We start from the raw sequence: 14251 nt of genomic DNA, 5'->3' as shown, positions 1-14251 counted from the left end.
CTAGTCAAATTTCTGTTTTCATGTTGTGGTTGTGTTAGTCGAGTAGTTTGGGAGACAGCGAGATTTTCGTGTGAAAAGTCGAGGTTTAAGCGTTTTTGAAAATAAGTGATTATGTAAGGTTTTGGAAAATTATTTTGGGATAGATGGAACTTTAATTTTTCTGATTAGGATAGAACTAAGTGGCAGGAGCGTGTACGCGAAAACGGCATCGAAAACAAATTAACGGTTTGAATTTTACGCGCGAAATGGTGAGACGATGAAAAACCAATTTTTGGATTGTTAGTTGAGCACGACCGTGCTCCCCTTGGCACGGGCCGTGCGTGACTCTCTGTTAGTAAGGCATGCCCGTGCCGCTTCTAGGCACGACCGTGCGCACTGTACTGAAATCCGGAAATGCAATTTTTCGCATTTTCACGACTTTTAACGCATGCCTATGAGTTCCTAACACCTAACCCAATCCAATCAATGTATAATTAAGCTTCTAAGAGTGTCATAGCTTGGTTCTACTTTGGTTTATAATTGGTTTTCATTTATGTCCAGTTAACTTTGTTTTTGAGCCGATTGTCAGATTGGCACTTAAATTGCAATTGCCGATGAGATAGACATGTATATGCAACTGCACATAAATGTGATTATTGTATATGCTTTGTTGAGGCAAATGAACATGTTTACTTAGTTTGGTTGAATGTCTAGAATTGTTTAAAGTTGTGGACAATAGACGGACTTTATCGGATTGTGTCATAGTAGTGTGATAACTTTAGGAATGTGTTGTAATCATGTGTATATGATTAAAGTATAATGAAATGAGGGTGAGTTCATGGTTTTTGTGTTGAATTTATACATGTTAAATGTTGATGATTGGATGTGATGATTGCATGTATTGAATTATGTGGTTGAATTATTACATGCAAATGATGGTGATATTGTTGGTAAATGCATGTATGAAAAATGAAGGTGAAAATGATGGTGAATTTGTTGTTGAACATGTGCATAGTATGTCGTATGTTCATGCATCATAAGTTGTAGGTCATTTATATCCAATGAAGGTGATCGAATACTTTGTATTCAAAATGAAGGTGATTATGATGTTATGTTTGCATCATGAGGCGACGACCTTGTTGGTGAATGGTACCGCATGCATATAGGAGTCATGTCTAGGCGCATTGCACGATTTGACATGAGTCCTATTGCTTATGTGCTTGGTGATTGATGTGACTGATAAATTGTATACTTGTGATGATGTGACTTTATATGTGTTGATGAATGATGTGGAAGTTGAATTATTATTTTGTTCAAATCATTTGGAAGTTTAAATTGATAAAAACCTTTTCATTTGATTATGTTTATGAAATGTGTACTAAACCACCGGTGGTAGTTTGGTTGACCGCCTCACTATATTTAAATATGGTGTAGACGGCATGCAGGATTAGCTTGTCTTTGCTTGGTGAGTTGCTAGAGGCTAGCTTTGGAGCTACCTCATTTTAGCTGCTCTGGAGTCTTTAGTCTAGGGCTCTGATTTAGGATGTCGATCTTTCCTTTATTTTGATGTTGACTTTGTGGTTGAGATTTTTACTCATATGTTGAGATTGGAGACTTATATGACTATGTATTTATGATGCTTATGACATGGCTATTACTCATATGTTGAGATTGGAGACTTATATGACTATGTATTTATGATGCTTATGACATGGCTATTTGGAGTTGTATGCTATTTATCCGCTGCGACATTTGAGCTTCCCTTTTGGTTTTGACTTCATATTACAAACTGGCAAATAAATAACAATGAGAGTAACATATGGTTTCATCTCATATACCTATGAATTGTTGATACCATAAAGTCTCTGTTTGGAATATTATATCAATGCACAATTTTCATAAAATCGCCATAGATCTTACAAACTGACAAACAAAAGCACCATATTTGACAAGTCACTAGGGATGGGCAAAAAACCCAAAAACTGAACCAAAATGTTGAACTGAATCAAGTTAGTGCAAGATTCTGTTTTCCCTGTGATATTTTGGAATCATGCCAGCATGAAGTTTATCTCATACAAGATGACAGTCAGTCTCTAAATGCTTGGTACGTTCATGGAAGACTGGGTTTGCAGCAATGAGCAGTGCACTTTGATTGTCACAATACAACACAAGCAACTTAGTGGTTTGAAGCTGCGAATCCTGAACCAGATAGAGTAAACATTGAAGTTCACATGTGGCAGCTGCAAGAGCTCTATATTCTGCTTATGAGGATGACCTAGAAACAGTTAATTGTTTCTTAGTGCGCCAGGAAATCAATGATTTACCAAGGAAGAAGCACTGGCCAGAGATGGATCTTCTAGAATCTAAGCAGCCAGCCCAGTCAGCATCATAAAACCCTAAAATATGAATTGATGAGTCTCTAGGAAAGAATAAACCCTTGCTTGGAAATGATTTAAGGTACCTGAGCACTCTCATAGCAGCATAATGGTGAACTTGAGTAGGTTTAGTAAGGAATTGGCTCAATTGTTGAGTGACAAAGGTAATGTCAGGTCTTGTTGTGTTGAGATACAACAACCTACCAACTAACCTTCTATAAGCAGAAATGTCTGTGTATGGGGGACTGGAATCATGATGAAGTTTTAATTATTTATTATACATTTACACTTGAGAGTTTAGGCTTCAAAATGTTTTTCCACATTGTTATTGTTGAGTTTGACTCAAAATTTGATGTTTGTGTTCTGTATTGTCCTGTACTGTATTGTTCCACTCAAATTATTATGAGATATGTTCAAAGTTTGAACTTGAATAATATAAAATAATTCAAGTGGAATTCTACAAACAAGTTATTCAGAAAATTTAGTATTGAATGCCTTAACTTGTGAAATTATTGTGATACCTATTGCCTATATTGTTATTCTGTCTGTTCAAGATTTTGGAGTTACTTAGAGCCAAATGTAAATCATATCTTAATGCTAGTGTGAGATCATAATTTAGATTGTTGACCATGAAGTGTTTATTACTTAAGTTTCAGAATTATTGTATATATCATTCTAAGTCCATTCAACCAGAGTATGTTTGGTATATTTTCATTCATAAAGGCATGAAAAAGCAATAAAAAAGCAGGAGAGGGCCTTCCCTGAACCCATTTACACAAGATAGAAACCTAAGACAAGGAGCCCTAAGCTATCACTATGCAACAAAAGAAAGTTGGTATATCACATGTTAGTGAATATAGACAATCTGAGATTTAGTTTAATTTGAAAACTTAAGCCATTCAGGTCAGCAATAAGTGAAAGTTAACGACTCTTTCAAATAAATGTGCTAGAAAAACAAACATGCTCATTTGATCCTAAGTTTGATAGCTTAGGTTAGCTTGATTTTAATATGATTTTAATGTTTCAGAGTGATAAAAAAGAATGAAAAAGGTTTCAAGTATCCATAAAGCGGCCCATTTACTTAGCTCTGAAAATTGGGAATTAATTTTGCGATGCATGCCATGCACAAGGAAATAGTACAATCCTAAAAAAGTGACCGATTTTTTCTCAGTTTCATTGGTTGGTTAATGGTATGGCTAAAAACAAACTTAAGCTTCTGAATTCTTCATAGATTCTATCCCTGAATGTATCTCTCATTTTGAGGCTGTTTTAACTGTACCAAAATTGATAAAATATAAAATATCTCTGAGCAGCATGGAAAAATTTCTTGATCAATTTGATGAAACTTCAGATTTGATTTTAAGAGTTGTCAAGGAATGAACTTGTTATCTAAATGTTCTGTTTAACGTCATATCCAAAAATAAAGACATAGATCCTTCTAGTCAAACTTGGATGAAGTGGCCTATGCGTCTTTGATTCCTTTCTGTTCGGTTTAAAAACAAATAAATAATTAACTTCCATTTGAGCTTCCCTTTTGATTTTGGCTTCAAAATTTCAAACCTCATGTAACATTTTTTGTGACATGAAATTTATACTTACACATTGTATTCAAAAAATTCTGTTCTTTGAGACTGTTCTTTATATGTGATTGTTGTGAGTACCAAGTTTTCTGATGTTACTATTCTAAGGTCTTATATGTGTTGGTAATTTTTCAATAAATCTTTCTCATTGCAATGTGTTGGATCATAAGACATTGAGTATGCATGTCCTCTCAGTTATATATTTAACTTTGAATATGATTATGTATAAAATAGAGAGAAACATCCAAAGACTTATGCTGTTTTGTAAGACTTAGTTTGTATAGTTTGAAATCTATCCTCTTTTGTAATACTTTGGTACTTTCATTGCAAATTTTTATATAATTACACAAATACAGAGAGATAATAGAAAGAATTAATCTACTTTCTCCACAAAACTGTCTGTAAGATTGTCAATGAACAAAAACATTACAACAAGTAAAAGATGACATGAGCAGCAACAACTGTTCAGTTATGTATGATCTCATCTCATACAACTTGTAACCTTCCACGATTTGCATAAAAATGCAGAATCTTCCACATTAATAATCACCTGATAAAGATTGAATCAAATGAAATGGATATAGGTTTTGCATAGAATTACAAAATAAAACGAATACTTTATAGTCAGATCAATAAAACTATGAAGTAGGTTCCACTAACCTTAACTATAGCAGGTGCTCAATTTCTTTTAAATCGGTTTAACTTTACGATCAAAGTAACATAGATCTTATCACGCACTCTATCAACAAACCGAAAGTATGCATGCTTCCATTTTCTAATAAGGAACAAAGAACCACAAATCCCCCAGAAACCTACTGCAAATCCAACTCCCATCCCTAGATACAATGATTCTTTGATAGAGTCATCATCTTCATTCTTTGTAGATGGTGTTGCAGTTTTAGGATTTTCTTCTTTCATGGTACAATTATTGAGAGGAGCTCCGCATAGTTTAGGATTCCCAATGTAACTCGATGCATTAATTCTTTGAAGTTGTGTTCCAGTTGGGATTTTTCCGTTTAAATTATTGCAAGATAAATTCAAAAAACCCAAAAAGGTTAAGACAGACATGCTCTGAGGAATTTCACCACAAAACTTATTATTAGAGAGATCGAGAGATTCCATATTTTTCATGCCTCCAATCACTTTTGGTATTGTTCCAATCAAATTATTGTGAGATAAGTTTAACGTTTGAAGCTGAACAAGCCTAAACAATTCCAAAGGCACTTCTCCAGACAAGCTATTTGCTGAAAGGTCAATGGTTCGTCTTTTTGGACTTACTCGATACATATAATCTTGACCTTTTGTAAACAACTCAATTGTGGTACCTGCTGGTAATTCCTCCTCTTCAAATGTAACCATATCAGTCAAGTTATAGACACATTCTGGTATAGATCCTGAAAGTTTGTTTAGAGCAAGGTCCAAATGAAACAAATAAGGAAGATTGAATAATTGCCTTGGGATAGTCCCTTCAAATTGGTTAGCTCTCAATATGACGACTTCTAATTTTTGTGATAAGTTCATTGGTATGATTCCTGAAAATTTATTTTCTCCCAAAATCATGATCTGCAATTGTTTCCAATCAGAGAGGTGCTGTATAACTTCACAGGATAGCTTATTACTTCATAAGTTAATGGAATATAAATCTTTCAAGTTCTTCCAACTATGTGGAATTGATCCCGAGAATGAGTTGTAAGACAAATCAACTGCATAAGCCATTGTTAATATGTTCGGGAGTCCTCCTGTGAAATTATTGTTATCCAATCCTAAATTGGAACAATTTAGTGTTAGGTTGGATATGTCTTCAGCAATCAAATTGTTTGACAAAATAAGGTGATCTGTTATTCTTTCTACAAGGCTCGAGAACTTATTTCTATGTACCAATGAAATTCCCGAGCTCGATAAGTCGAGACTTTGCAGTGACTTTTGTGTATATATCCAAGATGGAAAGTTTGGCCCTTGATTTGTACTGCTCAATGAAAAGGTATGGAGTTGAAAAGGAGGAACCCAATCCAAATCAAATTGGAATACAAAAGTTGAATTACTCAAGTCTAGTTCTTCTAAACTAGAGAGTTTGGAAAAAGTTAATTTTGAAATTTCACCTGAGAATTTATTAGAGCCAATCCATAAGTGATTTAATGATGAGAGGTTTCCTAAAGTTGAAGGAATTAAACCACTTAACATATTGTTTGAAAGATCAAGGCTTTGAATATGTGCTAGTTGGCCTATTCCGTGCGGAATTGATCCTTGTAGTTGGTTTTCATGAAGATGAATGTTTTGAATATTTACAAATGGCCTATTCCATCTGGAATTGATCCTTATAGTTGGTTTTCAGAGAGATCAAGGTATGTCAAATTTTGAAGGTTTAGCAAGCTTGAAGGTATCCCACCATGTATATTGCTCTGGTGAAGTCTAAGATAGGTGAGATCTTTGGTGAGATTAAAAAACCCATCAGGTAAATGAGAGGCGAAATTGTTGAAAGAAAGATCAAGTGTTACAATTGAAGACAAATTCAAATACTCAATTGATGGGTTGATCATGAAGTTGTTTGGTTTCCAATCACTTATTTGTAATTGTAATAGTGAAGGAAGTGTACTGACTCCTTGAATCCAATTGCTTTCTTTAGAAAGATCAATTCCACTAAGGTAAAGATTCTCCAACGAAGAAAGTGAAGAAAGCCAATCAAGATTATCCATGTGAATGTAAGAAACCAAACCCGATGTAGAATAGGACATAGACATCAATGATAATTCAAAGTACAAAAGGTTAGATGCATGTGTGATGTTCGGTAGAATGGTTGGAATACTTACCATCACATCAAATTCATAGACGGTCAATTTCAAGTAGTTGAGAAACTCAAGTTCGAGAATACAAAGATTGATCTCACCTTCCAATTGTCTGAAGAGGAGATCAAGTTCTATTACTCTTCCAATAATGTTATTGCAGTGGACTCCTTCCCTTGCACAACAATCTTCTTCGGCTGACCACGTTGTTGTCGAATCATCCCAACTACCGGTGGTTCCATTTTTGAAGATTAACAATGTCTCTTGATCTTTCTTATTGCAACCAAGCACCCTGTGGTTATTGCTAGACATGGTTATGTGGAATGTGGTTATTGATAAAAGTATAAGCAAAAGAAGTGAAATTTGTATAGTAGGAATGATCATCATGAATAATTGTTTGAATCAGTGAAGATCTAATTCAAATGAATTTATGATTTGTTAAGAGATTCTTGCTAGTGTGGTTATATAAGATGTTGGCACATGGGAAAGTTTGAAAAATGCACGGGAAGACTTGGAATTTTGAAGTCTGTCATAAGAAAGTATTTGGACAACATAGGGTCTGATTGATAGAAATATTAAATATTAGCTCCACATTAAAAGCAAGACTTTGATAAAGTAGGAAAGACTTGGAATTAAACCATTTCTTTGAACCTCATGTTTTAAAATTGGTTCCAAATTATTTGAACCTTATTATGATTGCTTAATGTTTAATTTATAACATTTTGTGGATAACAATAATTATATTATTTGAACCTTTTTGATATGACAATATATGCCATACAGATTAAAAATTAATCAAAGCATTAGTGTGTGTAATGATATGTTCAATTTACAATATTTTGGAGAATCATATTTTTTGTTTTTTTCACAAAGTGAATCAGATTAAAATTACTTTTTTTGTATTTGAGGGAATCTGATTGTGTTTAATAAAGTGATTGTGTTTATTATGATTGTACGAGCATCTGGGATTCATTCAAAAATAAAAGCAATTGTTACGAGACTCTTGCGAGGTAATTGAAAAATAAACATTTATTTTGGATTTAACCAATGTTCTTTAGACACTTTAACATTCTCCATTCAATGAATTCTCAGAGTGAGTGAGAGAATCTGCCGAAAACATTTGATTATTATAAGAAATATAAACAACTCATTTTGATTGCTCCTCTAAAAAAACTCATTTTAATTGTTAGATTTTATCTGATATAAGATATTTAATATTTAGATTACTAGTTCATCAAATAACTTCTCTCAAAAACAAATATAAGTTCATCAAATAATTGTCATATATAAATCAAGTGGAAATTTACAACTTTTATTATTCTTTCAAAAAAAAATATTGTTAATCTTTCCACAAAAAAACTTTAACTGTTAATATAAAAATGTGATAAATAAAAATGCTAGTGATAAACTTATCTATACTAATATATAAATTGGATACTCCCTTTTGGGTTGATTTTTCTCTTCCATTTTCATGTATTATTTAAACAATTTTATCATTTTTATAATATTATTTAAATTCTTAATTAAAAAATAGTTAATTAAAATAGTAACAATCCACAATGGTAGGGGGACCACAGTAATAGAATATTGGACACAAAAAAATATCTTATTTTGACTTTATATAAAAAATATTGTAGTTCAGAGTAACATTTTTTTTTTTTTTAATTTTACCATTTTTCATTAAATTATTTACCATTTTATCGTTCCTTATCAATAAAAGTAGAAAGACAAATAAGTTAGTGCCCGTTTTGTTGCTATTATATATAATAAATCAACTTTTATTGAAGGAAAAATAAATCAACTTTTTAACATGTTTATATAACATGTATGTCATGTCAATGTTGAGTAACGATAAGTGTAACAAAAAATAGCTCCAAACAAAAAGACATTTTCTCTAAACCTCATATTTCATAATTGTTTTGAAGTGGCCATAATTGTTTGATTCAAGTGGGAGTGTGATTGCTTGGTAATTTCTCTTACAAATTTGGCGTATGAAAAAAGCAAGAAAAAATGGAAAATATCCAAAAGAAGGCTCAGAAAAGTGAATTAGAAGACTTGTGTATTTTCTTCTGAAATATGTATTTAAATAGTTAACGAATTGTCCAAAAGTTGTGAAGCCCGGATACGAGATATGATACGAATACGATACTGCACTGATACGTCGATATGGAAAAATTTCAAAAATCAAGATACGATGCGGCTAGGATACGTTAATAAAAAAAATTATATAATTAAATATACAATATAATTATAACCATTTTTTTAATATGCAAATATATTAACAAACAAAAGAAACCAGTCATAGGCTCGTAGCACATCAACATAAAATTGATGCTTAAGAGAGTGATGATTAGTCAATTACATACACAATATATCCCAAAAAGAGCACCATTAGTGCTATATTATATTTATATTCATAAGGAACATTGTTAGTGTTATACTATATCGATTCAAAAAAGAAGCACTATATCCAAAAAAGAATACATCAGTGCTCAAGAGTTAAGTTATTTTGGTTAACATTAATTGGGAAATATCAGGGCAGGTATCGGTGCAGGATAATTATCATATACGCTCCTGATACGTATCGGGAAGTATCGGATAATTACTTTTTAAAAAAATAAAATTTAATCTTCGGATACTCTCCTGATACGTATCGGGAAGTATCAGACAGGTATCGGTGCAGGTAGGGTTGGGAATAGGCCAGGCCGGCCTACAGGGGCCTATGGCCTGGCCTGTTTAAGCCTGGCCTGGCCTGGTCTGTTTATTAAAAAGGCTAGGCTTAGACTTTTTAAAAAGCCTATTTAAGTAAATAGGCCAGGCTTAGGCTATAAAAAAAGCCTATGAATCCTAATAGGCCGGCCTGTTTATGCATGTTAGGCTTCATAGTGGACTTTTTAAATAGGCTTTAAAGCTTTATAGTGAAATATGTTTTTAAGGCCTTATAGTGATAGACAAATCTTACACTGGAATAGGCTTTGAAGCCTATTAAGCCTATTTAAAAGTAGATAAAATGGAATGTTTAGTGACTTTAATAGTAAGTAGGCCTGTAAATAGGCTTTCAGGCCAGGCCAGGCCAAAATAATAGGCCTATGAAAGGCCATAGGCCAGGCTCAGGCCTGCAAATTTTTTCGTAGGCCAGGCTCAGGCCTATCAAAGCCTGGCCTGGCCTGGCCTATTCCCAACCCTAGGTGCAGGATACGCAGGGGATACGATACGTCATCCATTTTGAAGTATCGGGGCTTCACGGTCGAAAAGAAATCTTGAACATCTTTTTTTTCCATTTTGTTTTTAATGACAAAGCTTGAGAAAAGGATAAATTGAAAAAAGATTGATAGGAAAGTATGTGGACAACATTCAAATGGGGTCTGATTGCTAGAAGAATGAAATAGCTCCAAAACTACAAGACTTTGAAAACGCATAGAAGACTTGGAATTATAGAATTTCTTTGAAACCTTGTGTTTTAAATTTGGTACCACTTTTATTCTTATCTTATTTGTTACATGAACCTCATGCTTTAAAACTTTGTCTTGAAGTGGCCATAGTCGATTGATTCAAGTGACTGTGATTCCTTAGTGACTTTTCTTGCAAATTTGGCGTATAAAAGAAGCAAGAAAAAAATGGAAAATATCCACACGAAAAGACATGGAAAAATGACTAGGAAAACCTAAAATATTTTCTTTTGAAATATCTATACTATATATATAAAGAAAACTACCACTTTTAGATTGAGTTGAATTTTTCTTTTTAAAAATGCCTTCAATTTTCAATACAAATAACACATGTAACAAATAAGATAAGAATAAATTTAAATATTAAAAAAATGTAACAAACACGATATGAATATATATATGTCTGTTTTTTTTCTTTATCATTTGAAAAATTTAACAAATTAAATGAGCATATTTATAGTTAATTTGTTATTATCCCAATTATACCCTTAAACAACTTTTTCTATAATAAAGATTGTTGTTGGTGTTATTGAAATAAATAATCATGTTTAATTTGGTTTGTTACAACTAGAAAGCAACAAACATTTATATTTTTAGTTTTAATCAAAATCAAAATTTCATAAAAAAAGCATAGTTCATAATTTTCAAATATTAGCGTAGTAAAAAGACCGGAAAGACGAGCACATGAGTGTCCGTCTTTTCACTAGTTCGACGCGAACAACCAATAAAGTAAAAAAAGATAAAATATGTTAAATAAAATCAAAAAATATACCATCAAAAAATAAAATAAAACTAATGCAAATTTTTTCGGGTTTTCCTGAGAATATAAAAAATTTCAAAAAAATTAAAAACGGGCCTAAACGAAGGAGTTTTGGATTTTGAGGGGCGGAATCCTATAAGAAGTCTCTTCTAAAGAAGTCTTGATCCTTGATTTATTTTTTCCTGATTTTCTGAAAAAGTTTTTTCCTTATGAAGATCAATTCCACCGAGGTTGAGATATTTTAAGGAAGAAAGTGGAGAAAGCCAATCAAGATTATACATGTGAAGAAAGTTGAAGGATAAGTCAAGTTTCACAAGGTTAGATGAATGTGTGATGTTGTGTTGAATGGATGGAATTCTTATCACATTAAATTTATTATGACTCAAATCCAAGTAACTAAGAAACTCAAGTTCAAAAATACAAAGATTCATCTCACCTTCCAAAACATTGACTGACTCATATTCAAAAAAATAAGTGTTGCGATTAATTTCTGTAACTCTTCCGGTAATGTTGTCACAGTGGACTCCTTCCCATACACAACAATCTTTTTCTGCTGACCACCTTGAAAACAGGCTAAGACTATTATTGATGCCCTGTTTGAAGGTTAAGAGTATCTCTAGATCTTTCTCATTGCATCGAACCATTGTGTGATATCTGCACATGCATATGCGGAATGTGGTTATAGAAAAAAATAGAAGTAAAATAAGTGACATTTGTGTAGTAAGAATTGTCATCATGAATAATTTGTTTGTAATAAATGGGATTATGATTTGTTATGAGATTTCAATGTGGTTATATAAGATGCTAGGTCCTGGGAAAGCTTAAAAAAAGACAAATTGGAAAAAGTTTGATAAGAAAGTATGTGGACAACATTCAAACCGGGTCTGATTGTTAGAAAAAATGGAATAGCTCCAAATTTAAACTAAAAGACTTTGAAAAGGCAAGAAAGAAAGACTTGGAATTATAAAATTTCTTTGAAACCTCATATTTTAAATTTGGTGCCAAATTATTTGAAACATTGGTGCACAACAATTCTGTTATTATTTGAACTTTTTTTATATGACAAAGGTAATTGCTATAAATATATGTCGTACAGACTAAAGTTAAGCATAGAATCTACGAGTTTCATCGACAATAACATATGAAAGTAAAAGTGATTAAATATACTTGTATGTATTGGTGTAATTTTGTTGGACACTAAAAATATATTTGATCTAAAGTTTCAACCAATCAAGTTGTAACTTCTAATTTTTTTTTGTGTAAACCTCGATTGGATCATAATTAGATAGGTTTTATTAAAAATGTGAACAACTTTTTAAGGTGTTAAACGAATTTTATTTTGATATGTAAATGAACATAATCAATTTCATTAACTATTTCTAGTTCATTTAATAATAAATCGACAAAATTAATTTTTCTTAAATAATTTTTTTTGTTAATTTCAATTTAAAAATAGTAAAATATAAGATGTTTTTATTAAGTAAAAAATATAATTTTGAAGTCTAAAATTGTCTATGAGTAGCCTGATTACCATAAACTTTTTTTTTAAGGACGATTACCATATATTCGCTTATCAGAAAGCTAAAAAAATTATATAAAAAAAATAATAGAAGCTCCAAAAAAGAGGATTTGGAATTTTGAATTAAGTGATAAGAAATGAGAAATGATATTTGTACAACCATTTTATGACAACTTTTTGACAACCTTCTCTCTTATTCTCTCTCTTCCTTTTTCTCTCTCTTCTTTTTTCTCCTTCCATTGTTTTTGACCAATGAAAAGAGAGAGAAAAGAAGTTGTCACAAGAGTTGTCTCAAATGGATGTTCAAATATCACCACTCATAAGAAATATGTGGATAATAGTCTTACAATTTTAGCTAGATTCGTAGAAGTTTCAGCCAGTCTTTTCTATACAAATTTGACAAAAGTTTATTAAGGAATTTGTGAAAATTAGTTGCATTAAATCAATTGTAAATGGATATTGCAAGGCGTTGTAAGTCATTAACTATATATCACAACCATAATTTCGAATGTAATTTTTTTTTGAGGGATTATATGTAATTTTTGAGGGATAATTTTTTTTTTGAGGGATTATATAATTTATGAGGGATAATTTTTTTTTTTTTTGAGGGATCATTTGTTTTCATTAACTAGAAATAGTTAATGAAATTGATCATGTAAATGAAATAATCAAAAGTGGTAACAACTTAAAGTATTTTACAGATGATTGTGATTGACATGATATATAGCCCATGCTGATACAAACGGGATTCTGATTGCCACAGAAAAGAAATTAGCTTCAAACAAAAAGCCTTTTTAAAATCAATGAAGACTTAAATATAAAAAGTTTCTATGAACCTCATGTTTTAAAATTTTGTCCTGAAGTGACCATAATTGATTGATTCAAGTGACAGTGTGATTTCTTAGTGACTTCTCTTGTAAATTTGGCGTATGAAAGAAGCATGAAAAAATAGGAAATATCCAAACAGGAAGAGTTGGAAAAATGACAAGGGAAACTTAAAATATTTTGTTTTGAAATATTTATATAATTAAAGAGTTGTCCAAAAGAAATTATGAAAATCTTTTTCCATTTTTGTTTTTAATGAGAAAATGTTAACTAGCAATAGTGTTTAATTGACTTTAGGACTCATTTGGAGTTGGAGGCCATAATAAGAGATATGATATGATATATTTATTATTATCTACAGTTGTCAAATTGGCCACAAATTCCAAATCTTACACTTATTAAGAATGAGGTAGAAACTTTCAAGCTTCTATAAATGTTTCTTTATATCTTTATTTTTGTTCCAACACCTATTTATTTTTTTTATTGACTAACGGAAAAGATAAATTTACTTTAGCTCAACAATTAAACGATGGAATATAGCATGGCTGTTCACAATATTATTCACTATATCGCAAGATTGGGTTATTTACGACAGCAGTGTTACCTATATGTTTATACAACATAGCAAGCAAAATCTGCCTTGTGATCACTGTGAGACAAAATAGTAATTGATGTAAGCGTTCTTCTGATTCGAACGAGCCTCCATTTAAATTTAGAATTGAATAAGTTTAGCAAGCAATGAACAATCGGTGAAATTGTCTGTTGTAGGTGTTTAAGCATTATCTTGAAGCAATACATCCAATAATCCTAAACTCTTGCATCAAACAAAATACAATTTAAACCACATGGCGCAAAAATCATATCTACCTCAGAACCAGCAAGCAGTATTTTCTTCCTCTTCCCCAGACATGTAAGTTAGTGTAGATAATTATCTTTGACAGGATATCAAAAAAATATATTGAAGTAAGTTCTAGTTTATTTCTC

The 14251-nt window shown here is 31.7% G+C and overlaps 1 protein-coding gene across 1 annotated transcript; it reads right to left on the bottom strand.

The window, feature by feature from the left end:
• Window positions 1–4197: 4197 nt before the first annotated feature.
• Window positions 4198–5527, bottom strand: LOC25490683 (receptor-like protein EIX2). The gene is made up of 2 exons (XM_024779139.2): window positions 4595–5527; window positions 4198–4484 (listed from the first exon to the last, which is right to left on the bottom strand). The coding sequence occupies exon 1, from the start codon at window positions 5492–5494 to the stop codon at window positions 4613–4615; it is 882 nt and encodes a 293-aa protein (XP_024634907.1). The 5' UTR covers window positions 5495–5527; the 3' UTR covers window positions 4198–4484; window positions 4595–4612.
• Window positions 5528–14251: the final 8724 nt, after the last annotated feature.

This window comes from Medicago truncatula, chromosome 3, assembly GCF_003473485.1.
Source record: "Medicago truncatula cultivar Jemalong A17 chromosome 3, MtrunA17r5.0-ANR, whole genome shotgun sequence".
Taxonomy (NCBI): domain Eukaryota; kingdom Viridiplantae; phylum Streptophyta; class Magnoliopsida; order Fabales; family Fabaceae; genus Medicago; species Medicago truncatula.
Note: the sequence above shows the minus strand (reverse complement) of the source record. Positions and strands in the feature narration are given on the sequence as shown.